Raw genomic sequence first — 25,325 nt, 5'->3', positions numbered from 1 at the left:
GCCCAGAGCTCATTCCTCATCATCATCATCGTCATCCTCAGCAGCGAAGATGAGCTCCAGCACCGGACGATGATGTCTCTGCAGACGGATGGAAGATCTGCCAGTCAGGATGGATCGTCTCATGATGCCTTCAAAAGTAGCACAGTTTGTCCATCTGGATTGTTGTCCTATGTTAAATGCTTTGATACTCTGAATGTTTACTGTGATAAATTGGGGAAAAAACACTCAGATGAACTGCCAAAAGAGTACCAGCAACAATGTGTTGAGTGAAGACATTGTTTTATTTGTTTAAATAAAGAACTCTTTGGCAATGCTACTGTGTGTGTTTGTGTGTTACGGCATGCATTTCTATATTCATCTGTCACTAGATCACAAAGTTCAGGAGTTAATCTGAACTGAATTACATTAAATGTTCTCTAATGATGTATACATGTCTATCATCTATAGATTACTGTATAGATTTGTGTGCAAAATTTGCTTTAAATCTCTTTTCTCAGATAAAGCCTTCAAAGGTTTTAATATAGTGCTCTTTTTGACATTTCTGAAGCTTTACAGGCGTGATTATTATGAACTGTTGTTTTATGGAGATTACTGAAGAAAGTTTGGCAAATTTTCTCTTTTTAACAGCAGATGTGTTTAGAATGACGAGGAACATTTAAAGGAATAGTTCAGCCAAAAATGAAAGTGATCTGAAAATGTGCTCACTCTCAGATCATCCCAGATCAGGATGAGTGTGTTTCTTCATCAGGTTTGTAGAAATGTGTCTCTGCATCAGTGTCTCAGCAATGGATGCTCTGCAGTGAATGGGTGCCGTCAGAATGAGAGTCCAAACAGCTGATAAAAACATCACAATAATCCACACCACTCCAGTCCATCAGTTAACATCTGGAGACAAAAGATGAAACATTTCTACAAATCTGATGAAGAAATAAACTCATCCTAATCTTGGATGATCTGAGACTGAGCACATTCTCATTTTTGGGTGAACTATTCCTTTAAATCACGGCCGCAATTTACTTTTCATTTCCTGGTGAACTAATTAGTGCATCATTGCCTCAGTTGAGTTGATTTCCTGCTGGACTCCAGGGGCCTCGTTTATAAAGCGTGAGAACACTTCAATCTACACCAGCGCTCGCATTAAACTGTCTCTGACGTGGAAAAGTGCTCAGGGTCCGAGCAGACTACACACGTGTTCTTGTCGGAGTACTGCAGGCTTCTCTTGCAGCTCGCTGTTCTAAATTAAAGAATTTGGATGATGACTGGTGATCTTTTATATGTTAATGGCATTAATTAGGAGTCGTTTACAAGCAGAGAGCTGAAAACATTCATTTGCGCGCAAGTTCAAGATCATTTACGATTCATAGATTTCACATCTGAAAGAGACGCGCAATACTTGAGAGATGATCTAAGATCAAATTTAGGATGGTTTCTGCACAACATGTGATAAGTGAGGCCCGGATGTGTAATTCAGGGCGTTTGGGTGGTTCTCTCCTCCACGGGTCTCTGGAGCGGCTGAAGCTCAGCACCTGAGTGAAACTCCGTCAGCGCTCGTGGCATCGGCGACACCTCCTGCCACTCGGACCGTCGGCTGTCGTACACCTGCACCTCGTCCGTGATCTCATCGGGCGAATAATCGCCGCCCAGAATGTAGATCTTATCCCGCACACCGATGGCGCCCGCATTGAACCCAGCGCACTCGAACTTCGCCCTTCCAAACGCAACTATCCGGACAGAAGCTGTAGACTTTAAAGATCGCACAGATACAGCGTGTCGTTGATGGACACGGACTTGACGAGCGAAACTGGTGAGCGATGATCCGGGTCGGTCTATAATCTGCGCGGCGTCATTTGGAAGCTCCATCCAGAGATCCGCACCAATGTTGTAACAAAACGCATACCGAATCTCTCCGCTATCCTCGGTTTTGTGCACAAAAATATAGCTGGATGTCGTAGAAGGCCGAGCATCACAAAACAATCCACTGAAGCGATCAACGCGTGCGAGAGCTTGTTTAATCTCGCTAATGCAGCATCCGTCTGCGCTCAGCAGCCGCTTGGCCTCCTCCAGCGCAGATGGACGCAGATGGTGCAGACGGACCCGCGGAAGCAGCTTCGCTAGAAGGATTTTGCGCGACTGCGGCTCATGTCGTGTCCAGCAGAGCAGCGCATCCAGGACGCTTTCCTCGTCTGGGACACTGTCTGAGGACAGGCAGCGCTCTAAGATGCACGCAGGCATCTCCAGAAAGTCCGGAGCCGAGGAAGTCGGTCCGCTGGGTAGTCCAGTTATCCCGTCTCATAGCGCAAACTCACATCACTGTTTCAATGACGAGGAATTTATTCTGAACTACGTTTCCATCGTAGTTTATGCGCATTTTTTCTTATTGGATAAAAAGTGTATTCTACTCAGATGTGCGCATACGTTTTTTATGTGCATTTTTAGAATTTATGCGCATCTTGGCGTTTCCATCCAACGTTTTTTATACGATATTTCGAAACGCGCATAAAAATAAATGGATGGAAACATAATCACCTTTTTCACAGGTCCAGGTTTCTCAGCAGCGGAAGTCGTCATAGTTGGGTAAACTTCCGAGACCACAAATATATTTTTTGCATTCTCATTTGTTCTCAAGAAAAACTCACCACTTCGAATCAAAGCAGAAAGATTGAGAGACTGATAACAGCATTCAGAAGAGAGAACAATGTCAAATTTACCATCCCTCATAAACACCCTCGCAATAGCGTTAACTAGTTTTTTGTAATTCGATACAAATTTGATATAAATGTGCATACATTGTTTAAAAATTCTAAATATAAAAGATGCTGAGGATTCACGATGCTGATGATGACCATTGAAACACGTCATCACAGGCTTGTGAAAAGGCTCCATTAGATCATTCCTATTTAATTTAATTTAAAAGGGACAATGCGCATTAATAAACATTATATAAATACAGCAGATGTAGCATAAAGGCTATTTTTCATCTTTAATCCCTGGACAGAATGTTACAAAAGCACCGTAAAAACAAATACAAAAATGGCTAAATTACAAAACTATTAAAATTATGGTCAAAACATGGGGAAAATAACAAACATAAGAAGTATACACAGTAAATTAGATTTATATGTTCACCTGACACCAGCATTATTATAGTTAACTAAAACTAAAATAACTAAATTACATATAACTATTTAATAAACATATAATATATACTCTGCTATCTGGATATATAATAAAAATACAATAAGCATTAACTGAAATAAAAGGTCAACATATTTTATTTCTGCTAGTTGCCAATGCAACAGTTCTCATTTCGTTTAGTTTTAGTTCATGTACTAAAATAACTAAAAGTAAAACTAAAAAAAAGAAGAAAAAAATACTACATTGAAAAAAAACAATAACTAATAAAAATGACAAAAACAACTAAAAATGAACACTAATAAAATTAAACAAATAAAATAAAAACGCCTCGGGTTACTCGTGTAACCCATGTCCTCTGCGTAGCTATGACGCAATGGGAACGATATACCGATATATACCGATATACACCGATATACCCAACACACCGAGCTAAACACGCTGCCTCATCTGGCTTCAGACAATCGGCACACCCTGGGGCAATGCTTCCCATGCCTCATAGCTACGCAGCGTTGAGTGAACCTATGAAAGAGAACTACAATTTAAATGAAAATGGAAAATACAAAAACAGAATTCATTCAAAATATATATAAAAAAGCTACATTATAATCTCAGTGATAGTAAAACAACACAAATACATCAATTTTATCATTATTTTATTCAGCTGCAAACTGTTTTCACATCACAAAGCACATCTGATGTCAAATACCCCTTTTACTGTGTGTTCAGTGCAATAAAAACAATAAAACCATCCTCGAATAATAACAATAATAATGTGACACGTCATTTGTTCTGTCTCACCTGCAGGAAAGAGGCCAGTTGAAACAGCATGTCCACATTGTCTTCTCTGATTTCTATTTCACCAGAATACACAAAATCCAGGAAGGTGTGGACGGCCTGCGGCGAGAGGTTACTGAGCGTCACGGCACCATCATCACGCTCCCGCATGTCCAGCTCAAACATCACCCTGTTTTAAATTAATACTTTTATTCATCAAGGAAGCATTGAATTGATCAAAAGTGTCAGTAAAGACATTTCAAAAGATTTCTATTTCAAATAAATGCTGTTCTTTTGAACTTTCTATTCATCTGTGAATCCTGAAAAATACAATGCATCACAGTTTCCACAAAAATATTGAGCAGCACAACTGTGTTCAACATTGATAATAATCAGAAATGTTTGTTGAGCAGTAAATCAGTATATTATTATGATTTCTGAAGATCATGTGACACTGAAGACTGGAGTAATGATGCTGAAAATACAGCTGCAGATCACAGAAATAAATTACACTTTAACACATATTCACACAGAAAACAGCTGCTTTACAGTTTTTTCAGCTGCTTACACATTTTCAAAACTTTGGCTCTTTTTTCAAAACTTTACACACAAATCCAAGAATTGCACACCAAATGCAAAATGCCTCACATCTCTTACAAAATGAAGCACTGCATTCAAAATATCACAAACACATCTCAAAAGCAAACATTTGCAAACACCTAATATTAATTCCTGTGAGATTTGTGTGTGTCACATAGAGAAGTGTGTTTTGTTTTACAAAAAGTGGTTTATCAAAGTCAAATTAGTGTCTGGTTTTGCAGATTTGGTGTGTGTTTCTGCTTTTTGAGTGTCAGCTTTCAGAAATTGTGTGACAAGTAAAGATTTTACATGTAAACAGTTGAAAAAACTTGAAATTATAATAATATTTCACTATTTTTAAAGTATTTTTGATCAAATAAACAGAAGAGAACCCAAACCTTGAAAAGTAATGTATGTTATTTATTGAAGTTATTAAATATTATTAAAGTGCAGCAAGAATTTAATGAAGGCAATGTGAGCGGTGTTTGTTCCAGGTTGTTTTTATGTGAAATATGTGCTGTATTCACCTGAAGAAGTCGCTGCATGCGGCGAGAACACAGCGGTGACACGGCAGCGTCTCCTCCTGCACTCGGACGCTGAAGTCAAACAGAACTCCTCTCTCTCTGAAGCCCTGCTGACCGTGAGACTCGGACACCAGGAACACTGACCGCTGCTCCGACATGCCGTTACACAGAGACCCGCCGGACACGTCCATCAGCTGGAGAGCAGACAGCTTCATTTTACAGTGCACACTCATTCAAAGCAGCACTGTCTCAGCAATGGATGCTCTGCAGTGAATGGGTGCCGTCAGAATGAGAGTCCAAACAGCTGATAAAAACATCACAATAATCCACACCACTCCAGTCCATCAGTTAACATCTGGAGAAGACAAAAGCTGTAAAGTTTAGAGCTGTTTTGTCTTGTAAACGCTGCTTGATCTGCAGATTTCTCTCCTTATTCAGACCAGAACACATTTTCACTAGAGGAAGAGTTATTATGGATTATGGACTCTATGTATTTTAGTAAAAAAAATGCTGGATGTGTTTGAGTTTTTGTCTTCTCCAGATGTTAACTGATGGACTGGAGTGGTGTGGATTATTGTGGTGTTTTTATCAGCTGTTTGGACTCTCATTCTGACGGCACCCATTCACTGCAGAGCATCCATTGCTGAGACACTGATGCAGAGACACATTTCTACAAACCTGATGAAGAAACAAACTCATCCTGATCTCAGATGAACTGAGAGTGAGCACATTTCCAACACATTTTCACCAATAAACCTTGAGGAACAACTATTCCTGTGCTAACATACCAACCCTAACCATTAACTAGTCCTGAAATCAAAGCGAAATTATTGTTTGATATGAATTCAACAAAAATGATGATCCAGTATTCAAGTGTTATTAAAAAATGTCAATCAATTGAGCCTGCCTTCATATTTCAGACACGCAGTAGAACCCTTTAGAGTCATATTCATGATGATTATCTCCGTTATGACTGTGACTGTATTCAGTGAATGATGTAAACAGTGCTGAAGTTCCTCACCTGATCAGTCCAATCATCCCTCGATCACACATAAAGACACAAAAGAGCGTGTTCTTCTGCTCCGTAAGCATTTGGCTTTATACATATATCAGCTTCAAAGTCTTCAGGAGATGATTGACACTCACGCTTCAGCACCCTGGACAGCGCTCCGGCTCCACTGCGCATGCGCAACACGCGCACGGAAGGATTTTTATTTTCTATCACTGTATTAAACCTTCAGATAACAAACAGACATTGTCCTCTTTCCATTGTTAAACACAAATCCAAGCAGCACATAAACAAATTAGTACTAAAAAATTAAATGTTACAATAATAGCCTACTAAAAGCAGTGGGGGGGGGGGGGGGGGGGGGGGGGGGGGGGCCTGGAGCATAAAGAGATTCATACATCATCTGAAAGCTGAATAAATAATCTCTCCATTGATGTATGGTTTGTTATGATAGGACAATATTTGTCTGAGATACAACTATTTGAAAATCTGGAATCTGAGGGAGCAAAAAAATCTAAATATTGAGAAAATCTCCTTTAAAGTTGTTCAAATGAAGTTCTTAGCAATGCATATTACTAATCAAAAATGAAGTTTTGATATATTTACGGTAGGAAATGTACTAAATATCTTCATGGAACATGATCTTAATATCCTAATGATTTTTGTCATAAAAGAGAAATGTATAATTGTGATCCATACAATGTATTGTTGTCTATTGCTACAAATATATCTGTGTTACTCATGACTGCTTTTGTGCTCCAGGGACACATATTATAACTTATAAATGCATATTTTAAACATCTAATTTAAAAATAGACTCATTTGTATGGAGGCGTGTTTCTGCCACTGGATACATTTTTTTAAAGCTGTCAATGTTTAAATTGCACAATTTGGATTTTTTCTTATTTTTAGACTTATGTCTCACAATTCAGACTTTCTTCCCCTCACAATTCTGAGAAATAAGTCAGAATTGCAAGATACAAATTCAGAGTTGTGAGGAAAACATTTGGAATAGTGAGGTAAACATGCAAAAGTCAGAACTGTGAGCTTGCAATTAGCTTTTTATTTCGTGGCATAAAAAACCCCCAAAAAACAAGATGTAAACTCAGAATTGGGAGGAAAAAAGTCAGAATTCTTATGTCTCACAGTTCTGAGTTTATTCCGTGCAATTCTGAGGAATTCTTTGCTAAAGAATAAAAAATCAAAAATGGTCATATTTTTGTAATATCTGAAGAGAAACACAAAAGGGAAAAATTAGAAAGTCACACTGATAGACGACTTATTGTATAAACTGCTACGTTTATAAGAAAAAAACAATGAAAACAAATGAAAAAATTAAAACAAATTTGACATCAAGCTGCATAACTACGTGCGATTTTAATGAAATTAAGACTCCAAGCTTCTTAACTGAAATTAGTTTATTGTAAAATTCAATCAAGGGGAAATTCAGGCATGAGGTGTGTGTGTGTGTGTGTGTGTTCACTGTGACGTCGCCATGATGCTGGACACACCTGTGGACACCAGAGAACATCAGTCATCATGAGCAACACTTCATCAAACACTGAACTCTGAATGAAAGCGAGAAGTTGATGTCAATCAGACAGACTCACTCTCAAAGTCGATTTTCTCCACGATGTTCTTGGGCTTGACGCTCTCCTCCTGGCTATGAATGAATATCTGTCCATCTTCATTCTCCGTCCAGCCGTACTTATTCATCCAGACCTTCACCTGCGTGTCTGCGGTGAGATCAACACGATCAGGTGTGAGTTACACATGTGTGTGTTTGTCTGTGTGTGTGTGTGAGAGTCTGTGTGTGTGTGTGTGTGTGTGAGAGTCTGTGTGTGTGTGTGTGTGTGTGTGTAGGAACGGTGTCTCACCCAGAGGATCTCCCAGCATCTCAGCCAGCAGCCTGTACTCGATGTTCTGATACGTGATTCCCACGACATGACAGATGACTGGAGACACAGAGAACACACACATCACATTCTCACCAGAACACACTTGTCCCTGGAGCACAAAAGCAGTCATGAGTAGCACAGATATATTTGTAGCAATAGCCAACAATACATTGTATGGATCAAAATTATACATTTCTCTTTTATGACAAAAATCATTAGGATATTAAGATCATGTTCCATGAAGATATTTAGTAAATTTCCTACCATAAATATATCAAAACTTCATTTTTGATTAGTAATATGCATTGCTAAGAACTTCATTTGAACAACTTTAAAGGAGATTTTCTCAATATTTAGATTTTTTTGCTCCCTCAGATTCCAGATTTTCTAATAGTTGTATCTCAGACAAATATTGTCCTATCATAACAAACCATACATCAATGGAAAGATTATTTATTCAGCTTTCAGATGATGTATACATCTCAATTTAGAAAAATTGACCCTTATGCCTGGTTTTGTGCTCCAGGGTCACATATGTAATCATCATAGAGATGTAAAACTTCTGACTGGAAATCTGGAAATGAGGGAAAAAGTCTGTAATTGTAAGAAAGTCTTTCTTTTTTTTTTATTTGATAGTGGAAATGGGCTTCCAGAGGTTTCAGTGAGCAGCAGATGATGAAAATCATAATCTATATAATACAGCAATCACTTACATTTCCGTACCGAGTCCTCAAATCCTGTGATTCCATCAATGAGATCTCGATTCTCCTCCAGACTGGCCTGAGAAACACACAACATGACAAACTCTCTCGTTTATACTGTCCTCTTACCGTAAACCTACCCCTCACACAAAACTACAGGCATATTTTTGATTCAAAAAACACCGTTTAGTGTGTTTAAGCCTTTTGGTTTACAGAGACACAGGAGGCGTAAACCTCATAAATCATGTTTATGTTGTAGTATATACAGTCAAACCTAATATTATTCAGACAGCAGATATAATATTTGATATTTTTACTAGTGTGTGCAGGACACTAAAGTTCATTTCTGTAAGAGAGGAGAGCAAAATAAAGTAAACTGTGACATATTATTCTCAAAAATTCTTCATACAGTGGACTAGCAGTAAAACTGATAAAGATTTGGACCATGTTTTGCTTCACTGTTTTTCTTTAATTGCTAATGTGATGTTTTTCCACCACAGACTGAACTAAATGAAGCACTGCTTGGTGATTGGTTGAGCTAAACTGGTTTTATCTAATTGTGTTCTTATATTTAACATCTGACAGCTATTCAACCAAATTCATTACATACCTTTCTATCAGTTATCTGACATCATCAAGATCAATTTTTCAAAGATTTAATTTATTTTAATATGACTCAGTTTAACTCGTCATATTTTAGTACCATTTTGCAAATAAACTGTGATATAATGTGAGAAATGTGTCTGAATAAATTTAGTGTGATATTCCCTACATTATGAGGTCCAAATGTCCCACAAGGATAGTTATACCAGTAAATTTAGACCTGTTTTGCTTATAGATCACACAGAATCAAGTTTTTTGAGAATCTAAAATGCCTGTAGTTTTGTGTGAGGAGTAGGTTTAGGGGACAGAAAATACAGGATAAAAACTATTACAACTATGGAATGAAGCCGTAAAACATGGAAACACAAGATGTGTGTGTTTGTACCCAGAAGCTCTGGAAGTGGCACGTCTCCAGCAGGTTTCCCAGATACAGGATCTGTCTTATCGGACGCTCCTCCTGCTGCGACACTGCTGTCAAGGAAACATCTGAACACTACACTAAAGCACTGGGCAGCAAACCAGCATCAGCATGATTCCTGAAGATCAGGTGGAGTAATGAAGCGCACAGTGAAGGATACGTGGGTCTGGTCGATCATGCACTTGCAGAGCGTGAAGTCTGTGTGTGGGAGGTTGGTGAGCGCTTTGAGCAGGATCTGAGCCGTGACGGTGGTCTGGAAGTACGCAGGGTTGAACTGGTACCTGATAGAGATGTAACCATATTATCAATAGCTTTCACAATAAAAGCTCTACTGCCGTTTCCGTCAAAATAAAAGCTTAAAGTGCAGCATTAATGGCAGACGGCTAGCGATGAAGTAGTGTCATTTCACTTCTGTAGTGTAAAGCAAAAATAATAACCCTATCAAATATTAATTTATTTATTTTACAGTGCAATTGTTTTACAACATATGGCTACTACTGCTGTTGTTATTATATTCTAGTTAGTTAGTCTTCCTAAAACAGCAGTGTGAATGTAATTTAGACTCAGACAGTATATCACAATTAAAAAGAGGGTTGAGTCCCTTTAAAGTTCAGCTACAAGTCAATTCAGTGCCTTTTTTCTGATTTGAGTTTTCTTAGTAAAGGAACATGGGTTGGAGCTCTTAATTTTGACTCTCAAAGTGCACTAGATAGAATAATTTAACTTTAAAATGTACAAAACTTTTATTATTTCCCAAGTCTTTTTTTTCTTTAAACATCGCAATAAATATCATATTGTGGACTTGATAAGATATTCTGGTATCATTGCATCCCTGGTGCCTGAGGACACAAGCACACTGCTGAGGGACTGACCGGCTGGAGTGAGACGCGAGCCCTAGATAGTGTGCACACTCACAGTTTGAGCACGGCTAGGTTGGCCTCCAGGTCGTAGGTGTTCTCTCTGGCCTGAGTGTCCACGTATCGCTCCAGCGTGGCCAGATTCTCCGGGTTATACCTGCAATCATTAATGACCCTTCATCATCATCATCATCATCATCATCATCAGCTCAACTCTCCTGGGTAACCCAGAATCATCAGGGAAACACACAGCTGCAGTCAGAACGGTCTGTTGTCTTCTCTAGAGCTGAAATTCTCATTTTAATTCATCATTTGAACAGAATTATTTCCGTTTTTCTGTCAGTTTGGAATCAGTTCTACTGTAAAGCGCCACAGAAACACGTGACTTGATTTATTTGAATTATTACACGCAGATGAATCTTAACGACACACAAGCAGCTACTCTGAATAAATTAATTCAGTTTATGAAGATAATTATGATATTAATAATAATAATCACCTGTCGATGCCCCGCAGAAGTTTGCCGACGTTCGCTCTCATCTGCTCGATGGTCGTCGTCATGATTCCAGATGTTTGTTTATTATTATTTTAACGGTAACTGTTTATATTTGTGTTTATTTCCCAGACACAAGGACCCTCGCGGGCGGAAGCGCGGCGCGTGGAAGCGGAAGAGGACGTGACGTCATGGGTCGCGCGCAGTGACTCTGGAGTGGGCGGAGTCATTACAGCTTTATTAATCTCTCAAAAACATTATTTATGCATCGTTCCGTTTCCTGAAATATTTTAGTTCGATGTTCGTCAGACATTTTTTAAATGTTACTTCACAACGTTTTTATAACTTAACGAGAACATTAGCGAAACGTTCTTCAAACATTTGTTGTCTGAACACATTAAGTGTTATTCATTACACAAACACGTGTCATATTCATTGCATAATTATTATAATAGATGCAGACATTTAATTAGTTCAGTAATTAGGCAGCGGTTATTGACACAAAGTGAAAATAGCGGTATTTTCTGCTATTTCTGCGTCTTATTGCAGATATCTGCTTCTTATTGCAGTCCATCATAAAACAGTGTGCAGTAATAATGCAGAGAGGGTAAATTATCATTTTTATTAAATGGATGCTGCCTTATTGAGACGATAAAGCCCCCTATCTACCTAAAATATTAATAATTAAAATAAGTGTAAGTAGGGGTCTCTTCAAATAAATCACCTTCACTTCATGCAAATACACACTCCGTAAATTATTACATTATCTTACTAGAACTTTAAATTATATTTAATATTTAATTATGTTGATGTTTGTTTGCATCTACATTGGGTCAGTTGGGACCGTTCCATACCTGCACTAGTCTAATAATATAATATAATATGACATTATGTCTAATAAACTAATACTTTATTTGTGTAGCATCTTTCATACAAGGAGTGCTTTTATCATTTAAAAAGGCAATAAATAAAACGCAACAAGTTCTATAACAAGAGTTTAATGCAATTTATTTTAACATCACATTTTAACAGTCAAAGACAACCCACAAAAGTGTGTGACATCTATTTATTACACAATTAAGAGAAGTCAAATGACAAAGATCAGTTTATTTAAACACCTGAATGATCTGTAGTCAAACTCTGAATAAAGGACAAACACAAATCAAACAATAATGTTTCCATGTCTGCCTGAGGAGTCGTGTGACGCTGAAGGGATGAGATAGAAAACCAAAAACAGTATCAAGACAATATATATTTATTCTGTTCAAATTAATAAAACACTTGGTCCAGATTCTCGTATCAAAACACCCAGAATGAGCGGGTCGTTTCTGCAGTAAACATGTTATTCTGAAGCCAATTAGAGTAATGCTGAACACCCCTTCACTTGCCTGAGACTGAACCCAAACTCATCCTTTAGAAAATAAACATGATTTATAATGTAAAAATGTCTTTATAAGAATCTGCACCTTCAAAAATATGCTCTAGATCTATGAAACAAGCCTATATGAATGCATAAAAAAAAGAAACAGACATCAATAATTATTAAAAGTAACTCATAATATTGCAATAACAAACATTTGTTGGAGGGATGCTCGAATACAAAGCCCGTGCTGATCGACAGCCTCACACACACACACACACACATGCACTCGTGATGGACGGTGCAGGGAATTCTGGGAAGGGTCAGAGCTGTTTTAGCACCCTGCATGAGAGACATGAAGCCCTGAATGCAGACATCAGCCCTGACCGCCTTATTCAACCTTCACTCGTGATCGATGGACAGACAGTGTGTGTGTGTGTGTGTGTGTGTGTGTGTGTGTGAGGCTGATCGGTCACAGGCTGGTACATGCAAACAGGAAGTACCCTAAAAGTCTGTAGCCAAAAAACAAAGAGACACCACCCACCCCACCAGGACTGAACTCTAAAACTACCAACAAACAGCAAGAGAGACAGAGAGAGAGAGAGAGAGAGGAGCTCAGGCTCGTTCTCCACGGATGCGGCGCGCCAGCTGGATGTCTTTGGGCATGATGGTAACACGCTTGGCGTGGATGGCACACAGGTTAGTGTCCTCAAACAGACCCACCAGATACGCCTCGCTGGCCTCCTGCAACACACACACACACAGAGATGAGAGAGAGACACACACACACACAGAGATGAGAGAGAGACACACACACACACACACACACACACACACACACACACACGAGTCACATGACCTGAGAAGAGTCTAGTAGCACTGAGATACTATTAGTGGTTCAATGGATCACAAATCTCAGTTCAGATCACATTATGGTTTTTGAGCCACGGATCAGATCGTTTTTCGGATCAGCAAGAAAAAATAAAATAAATGTCAATGTAACTTTGCTTTCCATAAGTACTTCTTCAACACCACAGCAATAACTCCTAGCCTAAGACAGTTCAAGCATTATTAAAGAGACAAGTGAACAGCCAGTAAAAATAAGAACAGATACACAAATTACAAGCATTGATAAATACAACAGAACAACGTCACAAATAAAATAAGGTCGGTAGTAATTAAGTGTAAAATAACAGTGCATAGTGTTCACTGTATAAACTAGTTGTTGTTTGATGAGCATTAATGACAGCAGCAGGTATTATTAGGCTGCTGTCACTTTAAGAGCTGACACACAGATCTAATATAATGACACGCATACGATTTCTTTCTCTGCTGTTCTCGTTCACTTAAGACATAACTGACTGCTTGTACCAGAATGATTGTCGAGATCGGTCAATATTGTGTATATAATGCATCTGTTCAAAGGCATGGAGTGAATGAGATAAGAACAGAGGGTTCAGTTCAATCTCTGTGAACACAGAAAACAAGACGTGACTAATGAGTCCAGTTCCCTTTCGCTGGAATGGTTTAAAATCGCTTGCGTGTGTAAAATTAATCCGTGGATCACATGCATGGTCCGTAAGGATCACGGATCAACTACGATCCATTCAACCACTAGATACTTTTATAGTTTTTGTTCATATTTTGATTTTATGTCAGTTTTAGTTATTTAGTTTTAGTTTTTGTCATTTTTATTAGTTTCCGTTTCACATTTTTAATATATATATATATATATATATATATTGTACTGCACCGTGGTATTGTAAATAGTGGTGGTATTGAGGGTGGAGAGAGCACTGGACATTCACTCCCCCCACCTACAATCCCTGCCAGCCCGAGACTCGAACCCGCAACCTTTGGATTACAAGTCCAGCTCTCTAACCATTAGGCCACGACTTCCCCTAAATGCTGTTGAGCAGCACAAAAATATTGAGCAGCACAACTGTGTTCAACATTGATAATAATCAGAAATGTTTGTTGAGCAGTAAATCAGTATATTATTATGATTTCTGAAGATCATGTGACACTGAAGACTGCAGTAATGATGCTGAAAATACAGCTGCAGATCACAGAAATAAATTACAGTTTAACAGATATTCACATAGAAAACAGCTGTTTTACTTTCTAATAATATTTCAGTGTTTTTACTGTATTTGTGATTGGTTTTAGTTCCCTATAAGGACCCTGATCAGGACTGACCTGCAGGGCTCCGATGGCGGCGCTCTGGAAGCGCAGGTCGGTCTTGAAGTCCTGAGCGATCTCACGCACCAGACGCTGGAAGGGAAGCTTCCGGATCAGCAGCTCGGTGGATTTCTGGTAGCGGCGGATCTCACGCAGAGCCACGGTCCCGGGCCTACAGACACACACAGAGCGTCAGCGCTCGTCCCGCGGCTCCAGAACAAACACAGCGGCTCTCTGTACCTGTAGCGATGGGGCTTCTTCACTCCTCCAGTAGAGGGCGCACTCTTACGAGCCGCTTTAGTCGCCAGCTGCTTACGAGGAGCTTTTCCTCCGGTGGATTTACGGGCGGTCTGCTTAGTACGGGCCATTCTCACACACGATCACCTCAAACACAACACACACAATATTACACACACGCACAGAAAATACTGCACTCAACACATTTACACTGTACTCTTTTAGTCTGCTGCAGACCACATACTAACATTTAAAATGCAGCTATATATTTTCATGTATTAAATAATAATACAGTGAAAATGCATTTTATAATCTATAAAAACACTATTTGCAAAATATTTAGTTTCTATTACATCGCTGCGTTTTTCACTGTTCTGTTTATTTATTCAAATGTACTATTTTAATTAAAACAATTAATAATATATATAATTTTTTTTAGTTACCTACTTAGTTTAAAATAATTAAAATGGTTTAAATAACTAAATAAATAAACAAAAACAACATGATTAAGTAAATTATGTAAATAATTTAATAATTACGTAGATTGTATAAATAAATTAATTTATTAATCATGTATTCATTTATTTTAATAATTTATTTAAAGGAAATTGATTAAAATAAATAAAAATGAATTGATTAAAACAAATAAATGATATTAACATTTCAATATTTTTTATTTAAAATTATTGTAATATTACAATTTAAATAATTTACCTATTTTAATATTTTTAAATTAGTTACTCATTTAAATTATTTTAAACAATTTATTTTATTTTATTGATATATTATTCATTTTAATCAAATTTATTCGTATAGTTAATCAGTTTTATCGTATTTTTTTTCCCTCTAAACTTTCTCGGACCCGTTTGAAAACCACTGCTTCAAAAAAAAAAAAAAAAAGGTAATATAATCATGTCATCCTGAAACAGTTCATAGATGGATAGTGTTTGAGCAGACGCTTTAGGATCGAGCTTGAAAACAGCAGGAAGTTCAACACGTCAATCATGCCTCAAAAACCAGCCTCCTTATAATAATATTCATGAGCCGACCAATCAGAGGACAGGAAACAAACCGGCCGGCCGGCGTAAGCCCCGCCCCTCATCAGTGAGCATCATGGCGCCGGTTTGACTCTCACAGAAAACTGAGCGAGAAAAGAGACGAACTAACGATAAAACTTCGACAATTTCGCTGCGAATCACTCTACTGTCTTCACCAGTTACACTCGGACAGCAAAGAAAACAGTCTAGGGATGCGACATCGGACGGTTAAAGCAGGAAGGGGGGCGTTTATGGTGTTTTTCGTCGTTTGTGAGAGATGTTTATTTATTCTGTATTTAGCAGCTCGCCTCAGGACTTCAGCGATATCAACACAAACCCCTTCAAACACACCGATTCACACAAAACACATGCCTTCACTTCTGCCTAAAATCACCATTAAATAACGCACATTCATATTTCCTTCTGCTTTGATGGCCTCACCTGGATATAAGTGTTTAAAGAGTGTTAGACTGGAGCTTCGCTGTTATTTACCGTCTCTCGCGCACAATGGGACCGGAAATGCGCCAATCAGAGGCTCCCACAATGCACCGCGCGGCGGTCTCTGACGCAACATGTGAGAAAATCCTCTTGATCTGTTCAAATAATCACACAATACTGTCTGCAGACTACAATTACCAGCATTAACCAGCCTTTACCAGCATTAACCAGCATCTACTAGCATTTACCAGCATTAACCAGCGCTGCGCCCGACTCTGAGAGATAGCAGCACGCTACAGAGAGAAGAATACTAGGGTACTTTACCATATTCCTGTCCATCTTTGAGATTCCACAGACCCCTAAATATGATCCTCAATTACACTGTCAAATAATTATAATACATACCTGTAATTATCTGGTTTCTATTACAATACGTGTTTTATTCAACTCACTATAGCACTGTATTCTTACTTTATTGTTTATTTAATCATTTTTTATTATTTTATTTTAATCATTTTTATTAATTTATTTAATCAATGTTATTTTATTTAAATTGCTTTAAATTATTATATTTATTTTATTTTTATTCAAATTTATTTTAATAAATGTTTGCTTAGTTTTATTATAATTGTATTAATATGGTAATAAATATTTATAATTTAATTACTTGTATTTATTTTATTCTCTTTTTATTATTAAATAATTTGATCTAATTTTATTTATTTAAATCACTTTGTATTATTTATTGTAACCATTTTTATTTGCTGTATTGTTATATTAACATACACTTTATTTATTGTAATTTAAATAGTTTTTTAATTGTAGAATTATTTACTTTATTTGAACCATTTTTATTTAGTTTAATCAAATGTATATATTTATAAGTGCTGTCAAATAATCACATCCAAAATAAGTTTTTATTTACGAGTATAATGTATATTTATTATGTATATATAAATACAAACACACATGCATGTATATATTCAAGAAAAATGTTGTTTATATGTTCAATATATCTATAAGAATATAAATACATGTAAATATTTACTGTATGTGTGTATATTTATTATGTACACACACACACACATATATATATAGTATGTAAACAAAAACGTTTATTTTGGATGTGATTAATTGTTTGACAGCACTAATATTTATACACATTTTATTATTTATTTACTTTAGTCAATTTAGTTTAGTTTTATTATTTATTTTTTACATTTTTAACACTTCCTCTGACCCCTGCTTTATTGAATACCAGGTTTTACCATGATTTCCTTTCATCACTGCCAGGTACAGCCCCATTAACCTCTGTTACAGACGTTTCTCTCACTCCAATCAGCTTCTGAAGGAGTAAAGTACAGCAGTGTTACTGGAGGAAAAGCTGCAGCCTCGTATCACAGAATTACACTCTTTAACTGAGAACAGTATTAGAGCTGCAATATTTCCATAAAACAGACTCAATAACAGTTCAACACCAATTTATTGTCCAAGTCTCTATTCGTGTAGTACAAAGATTTGCTTTTTAGACTTACACACATACAAAAACCAAGCAAACGCAATCACCTCGTGATAAAAACAATGAAAGGGTGTAGAAAAAACCTGAGTCAGTGTCTACCTAAACAACTCGTGAAGAATCTATCAAATGGTATAAAATACAGTCTGCTGCTACATAAGCTCATCAAAAACACAAGATTCAACAAAACCAATCACTCAAATCATACGCACACCTGCCGATTTGTGCATCTCAGGAAATTAAATACATCAAAATAAAGAAAAGCATTATAAATCACTCAAACAGTACACATATTTCAAGAACAGAGAGTGTTTCGTGATGATTCTGACACTCCAGTGAGGAGTTTAGCACCAAAACCAGTCTTCTGTCCTCTCAGATTTCTGTTTAGACACAGAAGTGTTGATTAGTGCCTGGAGTCCTTAATTATTCACCTGAGGGCTTGAACTCTTGTGCTCAGAAACACACGAGGACACGTCACAAGAGCTCGTCTGAGAGTACAAAACCAACACAAACACAGAGCGATGGAACACAAACAAACAGACACAGAGATGAAGTGAGGCTGGAGACGGAGAGAGAGAGAGAGAGAGAGAGAGAGAGAGGAGCTCAGGCTCGTTCTCCACGGATGCGGCGCGCCAGCTGGATGTCTTTGGGCATGATGGTAACACGCTTGGCGTGGATGGCACACAGGTTAGTGTCCTCAAACAGACCCACCAGATACGCCTCGCTGGCCTCCTGCAACACACACACACACACACACACACACACAGAGATGAGAGAGACACACAGACACACACACACACACACACACAGAGAGATGAGAGACACACACAGACACACACACACACACACACACAGAGATGAGAGACACACACACACACACACACACACACACAGAGATGAGAGAGACACACAGACACACACACACACACGAGTCACATGACCTGAGAAGAGTCTAGTTGAGATACTATTACATTCTTCAATACAATCTTTGTAATTTTGTTTTTGTCATTTTTAATATATATTTTTAATAAAAACGTCTCTTCTGTTCACCAAGGCTGCATTTATTTAATCAAAAATACAGTAAACATTGAGAAATATTATTCTAATGTAAATCAGCTGTTTTCTGTGTGAATATGTGTTAAACTGTAATGTATTTCTGTGATCTGCAGCTGTATTTCCAGCATCATTACTCCAGTCTTCAGTGTCACATGATCTTCAGAAATCATAATAATATACTGATTTACTGCTCAACAAACATTTCTGATTATTATCAATGTTGAAAACAATACAATATTTTTGTGGAAACTGTTTTCTACTATTATTCAATAGTTCAGAAATTAATGCTTTTATTCATCAAGGACACATTAAACTGATCAAAAAGTGACAGTAAAGACATTTATAATGTTACAAAAGATTTCTATTTCAAATTAATGCTGTTCTTTTTATTCATCTGTGAATCCTGAAAAATTGTATGACAGTTTCCACAAAAATATTGTGCAGCACAACTGTTTTGAACATAATAATAATAATCAGAAATGTTTGTTGAGCAGTAAATCAGTATATTATAATGATTTCTGAAGATCATGTGACACTGAAGACTGGAGTAATGATGCTGGAAATACATTACAGTTTAACACATATTCACACAGAAAACAGCTGTTTTAAACTGTAATAATATTTCTGTGTTTTTACTGTATTTGTGATTGGTTTTAGTTCCCTATAAGGACCCTGATCAGGACTGACCTGCAGGGCTCCGATGGCGGCGCTCTGGAAGCGCAGGTCGGTCTTGAAGTCCTGAGCGATCTCACGCACCAGACGCTGGAAGGGAAGCTTCCGGATCAGCAGCTCGGTGGATTTCTGGTAGCGGCGGATCTCACGCAGAGCCACGGTCCCGGGCCTACAGACACACACAGAGCGTCAGCGCTCGTCCCGCGGCTCCAGAACAAACACAGCGGCTCTCTGTACCTGTAGCGATGGGGCTTCTTCACTCCTCCAGTAGAGGGCGCACTCTTACGAGCCGCTTTAGTCGCCAGCTGCTTACGAGGAGCTTTTCCTCCGGTGGATTTACGGGCGGTCTGCTTAGTACGGGCCATTCTCACACACGATCACCTCAAACACAACACACACAATATTACACACTTATTTGGAGCACAAAGCTGAATAAATAATCTTTCCATTGATGTATGGTTTGTTATGATAGGACAATATTTGTCTGAGATACAACTATTTGAAAATCTGGAATCTGAGGGAGCAAAAAAATCTAAATATTGAGAAAATCTCCTTTAAAGTTGTTCAAATGAAGTTCTTAGCAATGCATATTACTAATCAAAAATGAAGTTTTGATATATTTACGGTAGGAAATGTACTAAATATCTTCATGGAACATGATCTTAATATCCTAATGATTTTTGTCATAAAAGAGAAATGTATAATTTTGATCCATACAATGTATTGTTGGCTATTGCTACAAATATACCTGTGCTACTGATGACTGCTTTTGTGCTGCAGGGTCACATATGGACCCCTAAATATATATAAGGGGCCTCATACTAAAAATTTAAAAAGCTTATAAATATTTCCATGTCTAAAAACTCAATTAATATTGTAAAAAAGTTACATAAAAAATATCTATAATGTAATATTGGTAATATTTATTTTCTATTATTATTATATTTCTATAATTGGTGTTATTGTTAATATTTGTTTTTTTACATTGTGTTTTTTTCTACTCGTTATAGTACTGTTGTTAGATCTATTATTTAAATTAATAAAAATTTAGTTTAATAATTTAGTTTAAATGTTTTATTTATTGATTTATTCATTATTCAATTTTATTTATTATTCAAACTAATATTATTCAAGATTAGTCCAAAAATTATTTATTTTATTACATTTATTTCAGCCTAATAAAGTATTTCAATGATTTTGTATTATTTATTTAAATTAATTGATTTATTTTAATCAAATGTAATTATTTAAATGATTGAAAGTATTTATTTCAACATCTAATAATATAAAGTCGTACTGACACAAAAAGTGCAAACGTTTAAACAGTAAATATGTGATATTTACATCATAAATATATAATTCAGGGCAGATGCTGTTTGATGCGAGATCAGATGAGCCTGATGCAGTATTGCACTTTAAAATACGTCTTATTTCTGAACTTTAGATACAATTTAAAGAGCAAAAATGCAATATAATGATTTTAACGATATATCAGTTGTCTGCTAATAGTAAATAATGATAAAATAAACAATCTTTACATAAATTGGACAAAAATGTATAAGTATGGGGTAAAATAATAGTATTTCTAAAAGAGTTTCAAGGTAAGTCTTGTATTTGAAAATATAATCGCTGTTGTCATCCAGATGTAGAGTTTCGCTAAAATAATGAACAGATTAACAATAAGAAGTTTTGTTTTTGATTACATGTGACACCTGTCAATCAACGCATTCTCCGCCTATAAACGCTATTTACAGACGGCGGGGCGTGGCTTCGGTCAAGTCGCGCCTATCAGCGTTCAGCGTGTCAGAGAAGCCCCGCCCCCCGGGCTGATGACATAATGGCTGCTCGGAATCTGAGAGAAGAGATAAAATAGCAGCTTACACCGACAAGCGGAAACGACACGATTTCTCTCGAATTACAGCGATACCGATCACGTTTAACGACGTACAGCGGCAGCGCACACTTTAAGCAACTATTTGAGGAAACTACTGCGAGCGAAAGCCCGGGAATGAGTTTATTTCATCGAAGGAAAACGAAAGCGACGCGCTTTTCTTCATAATAACCGGCCTTAAAGCGACCGAGTCCCGTTACCGGTAACCGGGCCCAGGTGAAGCGAGTGCCGGTGTAGACTCACCTGTGGCCGGTTTCTGGGGTTTTATTCCGCTGCTTGAAGACAGTTTGAGGAGAAATGGCTGATAATCTCCCAGCATGCACCGCGGCTCCGATTAGCATACTCTTATTTATTTATTTATGCCAAGATACCAAAGATAAAAGTTCAGAAAATATGAACAAACAGCTGACATTACATGCAAAGCACCATTTATAGACGTATGTCACTATAAATAAATAACAGTAACTCAATGAAAACGATGAAATAACTGTTTTAACAGCTTTAATATTCTTTAAATAGTTTGGATCTACTGTTGAACCTCGTGTATAAAATCAATAAATAAAGCATTTTGATGAGTGAATTTAATGTGAATTGTGCCAGAAGTCATAGCCTAATATATTATAATAATAAAGTATTGATTAATGTGATGTTTTTGTGTATTAAACAGTAACGGAATAAGTCTAGTTTTTATTTATTTATTAGAGAATATCTTTTAAACATAGAAAGTGGCAGTTAAAGGAGAAAAACATTAAAGTAGAACAAAAAATGGTATATTATAGTAAAAATAAAGCACATCGAAGGAAAAGATTAAGATTGATTTACATATTTCAATAGTTTTTAAAACTGAATTGGAAACTGTTTTAAAGTACTGCTGTAAATCAGCAAACAGAGCAGACAAATGTGGCCTCTGATATTATAATCATATATTATTTAATAAACGTAAATACATTCATTTATACCAACAAAACTAAAGTCATGGGTTAAATCAGCTATTAGTAGTTCTGTAATGAGCGGTGTCTGGATGCTTGGACTCATAGGATGCACACAGCTAGTAATAACTCAACTCAACACAGCAGCTCAGCTCTATCAGGTTTATGTAAAGCAGGTCAGAGATGTTCAGTACACGTAAGGCAGGAGTTTATATGGCACTCGCCGGCAGTATTCTCTCCAGGCGTCTCTGTGCTTCTTCAGACAGGACTCTTCGATCTCGTTGGCTCGTTGCCTCAGTAAGTGAAGGCACTGCAGGGCAGGAAAGTACGGCAAGCCGCTGGAGAACCCTGCATGAGACACAAACCAGCTAAACCACTCATGCACTGCTCACACTGAACCTTCTTCACCACATAATGAACAGAGATGTGACAATTCAATTATTAGAATTAATGAAGGCTTTGGAATACATATCTAAGGTTAAAGACCATCAGCAGATTATTGTATAAGTGAAAACATTACAAAATATAAAAGTGCTTAGAAGAAAACGCACTGTGCAATTTTATTTTATATAAATATTTTTCATAACAGGTTTTACTCTAAAATTTGCTATAAAATTAAAACCTTGTGTCTAAATAAGTTATGTTCCAAATGTAAAATTGATTTAAAGAAAATTGAGGTTCCTGTTTAATTTAGGGTGTTATACCACAAACAGCCACCAGGTGACTCACAAACTCCATTCACATTTTTTAATGCATTTTTCTTTCACAAATGTGTCCCTGCAGCACAAAAGCAGTCATGAGTAACACAGGTATATCTGTAGCAATAGCCAACAATACATTGTATGGATCAAAATTATACATTTCTCTTTTATGACAAAAATCATTAGGATATTAAGATCATGTTCCATGAAGATATTTAGTAAATTTCCTACTGTAAATATATCAAAACTTCATTTTTGATTAGTAATATGCATTGCTAAGAACTTCATTTGAACAACTTTAAAGGAGATTTTCTCAATATTTAGATTTTTTTGCTCCCTCAGATTCCAGATTTTAGGGTGATTACTGAAATGTTCAATAGAGTAAAAAGGCACTAAAATATGTAATGGCTGTGGGCCACCGGTGACACTTTAAAGCTGATCTGAATGCGTTCTGCTCTTAAACGTACCACACGGCAGACACCAGGCAAACATCATCAGAATGTCTCCTGCGTAATTGGGGTGTCGGACCCATCCGAACCATCCAGACACCAGCAGACTGCTTCCCGCCGGGCTGCGGATCGTCTTCAGACCTTTGAGAGACACTGAGATCATCAGCACTGACCAGACCTGCATTCACATCTCCTTCATGACAAATACTATTTCAATTTTGCACTTTCTTGACATGCATTTATGAACTGGTGTGTTGACATGGGACTTAAAACTCTGCTGCATATACAGCGGAGGAAATAAAAGAATATGAAGAGGTCACATACGAGCATAGGCCGGATCATTGGGATTTCTGCGGAAACCATCTTTCTGCTCGTTGGACAGGTAATAAATCAGGAAGCCAGCAGCTGTAAATAAACTGCACTGAGCATTATAACAATCACTAGATTGTAATCAGAGACGTGGAACATCTACGAGCTCTTTTTCATGCAGTGCATTAAATAATGAGGCATTCTCAGAGCTGGCAATAAAATGATTTTCTTAATTAGACCTTTGTCTTGTTTTCCACTACAAATATCAAACACTTTTACATTGACTTGAGAGCAAAATGACATGCATAGTAAGTCTAAAATTGATTCAAATTAAGCGAGTTTGTGCTTAAAACAAGAACAAATATCTGCCAAACGAGTCCGAAAAATACACTTGTTTTTCCTTTAAGAATATTTTTCTGAGCACATTGTTTTCTTGTTTTAAGCATGAACTCAATTAATTTTGATCAGTTTTTCAGGAAACAAGACTTAAACGAGACGCTACAGGCAAAAACATAGTTTTTTTAGTGCTGTCAAATGATTAATCGCGATTAATTGCATCCAAAATAAAAGTTATACAAACACATGTATGTATATATTCATGAAAAATGTTGTTTATATGTTCTATATATTTATATATAATATAAAATATAAGAATATAAATATATGCATGTAAATATTTTCAAAATATTTACTGTATGTGTGTATATACATAACGCAGTACACACATATATTATGTAAACAAACACTTTTCTTTTGGATGCGATTAATCTTTTGACTGCACTAATTTCTTTATGCATTGGTCAGTTTTGAGAGGTTTGGTTTTACTGACCAGTGGAAAGAAAACATCTGTGAGGTGTTTGATTTATTGCACTCCATCTAATGTATTTGTGCCTTTATCCAGGTGTTCAGATTTGTGTTCTAGAAATGTATGTAAATTAATGCAGAATTAATTAGATTCTGAAGACTGATTGATGGAGGTTGTTCTCACCGAAGAGCACACAGATGAGGACGGCAGACAGGAAGTGGATGTGATTGGGCCTCTGAAGCAGGAAGTAAACAGGCAGACTGGAGAAGAAAGGGATCCAGATGAACTCGCCCAAAATCATGATGAACCCAATCGGCTCCTCCGTAAACTCTTTGGTGGTCAGCACAGAGCCCTGTCCAAACACATCAGAAACATTATACAGCATCAGACGCCAGGAATACAATACAAACAACAGCTTTCTTTACATCAACATAGTGTTATGAACATTTTGGGATACTGCAAAACAAAATGCACGGATGGAAATGTCAAGACATGCATCAAATCTTAAATACTACATGCTCACCTAATTACCAACACAGCGAGGTCATGTGACTGGACACCTGACTAAGCATTGCACTCAGCACACATGTAGTTTCAGTCTCTCTGTCATTAAAGATCTGTTCCAGAAAACATCAGGCGTCTGAATGCAGGATAACCTGACCGTGTTTATAATGAAGGAGGACAGAGCCACAAGCTTGAGTTCAATTTGTGACTTTGGATGGAAAACATAGCTAATGAGCAATATTTAAATAG

At 37.0% G+C, this 25,325-nt stretch overlaps 4 protein-coding genes and 1 pseudogene across 6 annotated transcripts in view; all 5 read right to left on the bottom strand.

The window, feature by feature from the left end:
• Nucleotides 1-9: 9 nt before the first annotated feature.
• LOC306853749 (kelch repeat and BTB domain-containing protein 3-like) lies at nucleotides 10-5,227 on the bottom strand (annotated as a pseudogene). The gene is made up of 6 exons: nucleotides 5,016-5,227; nucleotides 3,934-4,099; nucleotides 3,606-3,654; nucleotides 1,875-2,288; nucleotides 1,394-1,801; nucleotides 10-200 (listed from the first exon to the last, which is right to left on the bottom strand). The product of its transcript is annotated as a kelch repeat and BTB domain-containing protein 3-like (transcript).
• A 1,838-nt stretch (nucleotides 5,228-7,065) lies between these two features.
• LOC306854314 (eukaryotic translation initiation factor 3 subunit K-like) lies at nucleotides 7,066-11,204 on the bottom strand. Of its 2 annotated transcripts, none has more exons than XM_079392212.1 (8): nucleotides 10,998-11,204; nucleotides 10,557-10,655; nucleotides 9,802-9,922; nucleotides 9,609-9,686; nucleotides 8,633-8,699; nucleotides 7,899-7,976; nucleotides 7,632-7,757; nucleotides 7,066-7,532 (listed from the first exon to the last, which is right to left on the bottom strand). In XM_079392212.1, exons 1-8 carry the CDS (start codon nucleotides 11,057-11,059, stop codon nucleotides 7,501-7,503), a joined length of 663 nt encoding a protein of 220 aa, XP_079248338.1. In that variant the 5' UTR covers nucleotides 11,060-11,204; the 3' UTR covers nucleotides 7,066-7,500. The 2 variants fall into 2 exon arrangements, with proteins under 2 accessions (XP_079248338.1, XP_079248339.1); XM_079392213.1 differs by having other exon boundaries at nucleotides 9,609-9,683.
• Nucleotides 11,205-11,885: 681 nt separating this feature from the next.
• Nucleotides 11,886-16,503, bottom strand: LOC306854385 (histone H3.3A). The gene is made up of 4 exons (XM_079392340.1): nucleotides 16,248-16,503; nucleotides 14,773-14,916; nucleotides 14,551-14,704; nucleotides 11,886-13,095 (listed from the first exon to the last, which is right to left on the bottom strand). Exons 2-4 carry the CDS (start codon nucleotides 14,898-14,900, stop codon nucleotides 12,967-12,969), a joined length of 411 nt encoding a protein of 136 aa, XP_079248466.1. The 5' UTR covers nucleotides 14,901-14,916; nucleotides 16,248-16,503; the 3' UTR covers nucleotides 11,886-12,966.
• An 835-nt stretch (nucleotides 16,504-17,338) lies between these two features.
• On the bottom strand, nucleotides 17,339-21,711 carry LOC306853990 (histone H3.3A). The gene is made up of 4 exons (XM_079391749.1): nucleotides 21,623-21,711; nucleotides 19,726-19,869; nucleotides 19,504-19,657; nucleotides 17,339-18,492 (listed from the first exon to the last, which is right to left on the bottom strand). Exons 2-4 carry the CDS (start codon nucleotides 19,851-19,853, stop codon nucleotides 18,364-18,366), a joined length of 411 nt encoding a protein of 136 aa, XP_079247875.1. The 5' UTR covers nucleotides 19,854-19,869; nucleotides 21,623-21,711; the 3' UTR covers nucleotides 17,339-18,363.
• Nucleotides 21,712-22,079: 368 nt separating this feature from the next.
• LOC306853861 (delta(14)-sterol reductase TM7SF2-like) overlaps nucleotides 22,080-25,325 on the bottom strand; it is a 9,582-nt gene continuing 6,336 nt past the window's right edge. The window contains exons 9-12 of the mRNA XM_079391511.1: nucleotides 24,756-24,924; nucleotides 23,783-23,863; nucleotides 23,477-23,599; nucleotides 22,080-22,656 (exon numbers count right to left, since the gene is read on the bottom strand). Coding sequence (XP_079247637.1) covers nucleotides 22,496-22,656; nucleotides 23,477-23,599; nucleotides 23,783-23,863; nucleotides 24,756-24,924 — 534 coding nt within the window. The 3' untranslated portion in view covers nucleotides 22,080-22,495. The remainder of the gene's footprint in view (nucleotides 22,657-23,476; nucleotides 23,600-23,782; nucleotides 23,864-24,755; nucleotides 24,925-25,325) is intronic.

The sequence above is a fragment of the Barbus barbus genome (assembly GCF_936440315.1).
Source record: "Barbus barbus genome assembly, chromosome: 34".
Taxonomy (NCBI): domain Eukaryota; kingdom Metazoa; phylum Chordata; class Actinopteri; order Cypriniformes; family Cyprinidae; genus Barbus; species Barbus barbus.
The sequence above is the reverse complement of the archived record's forward strand: the minus strand, read 5'-3'. Positions and strand labels throughout refer to the sequence as shown.

Coding starts and splice junctions, on each gene's coding strand:
- LOC306853990 (XM_079391749.1), bottom strand. CDS start 19,853: ATGGCCCGTACTAAGCAGACCGCCCGTAAATCCACCGGAGGAAAAGCT. Junction 19,658..19,725: donor AAGAAGCCCCATCGCTACAG/GTACAGAGAGCC, acceptor GTGTGTCTGTAG/GCCCGGGACCGTGGCTCTGC. Junction 18,493..19,503: donor CCGCCATCGGAGCCCTGCAG/GTCAGTCCTGAT, acceptor TGTGTGTTGCAG/GAGGCCAGCGAGGCGTATCT.
- LOC306854385 (XM_079392340.1), bottom strand. CDS start 14,900: ATGGCCCGTACTAAGCAGACCGCCCGTAAATCCACCGGAGGAAAAGCT. Junction 14,705..14,772: donor AAGAAGCCCCATCGCTACAG/GTACAGAGAGCC, acceptor GTGTGTCTGTAG/GCCCGGGACCGTGGCTCTGC. Junction 13,096..14,550: donor CCGCCATCGGAGCCCTGCAG/GTCAGTCCTGAT, acceptor TGTGTGTTGCAG/GAGGCCAGCGAGGCGTATCT.
- LOC306854314 (XM_079392212.1), bottom strand. CDS start 11,059: ATGACGACGACCATCGAGCAGATGAGAGCGAACGTCGGCAAACTTCTG. Junction 9,687..9,801: donor GCATGATCGACCAGACCCAC/GTATCCTTCACT, acceptor ACAGCAGTGTCG/CAGCAGGAGGAGCGTCCGAT. Junction 7,758..7,898: donor GATGCTGGGAGATCCTCTGG/GTGAGACACCGT, acceptor ATCTCACCGCAG/ACACGCAGGTGAAGGTCTGG.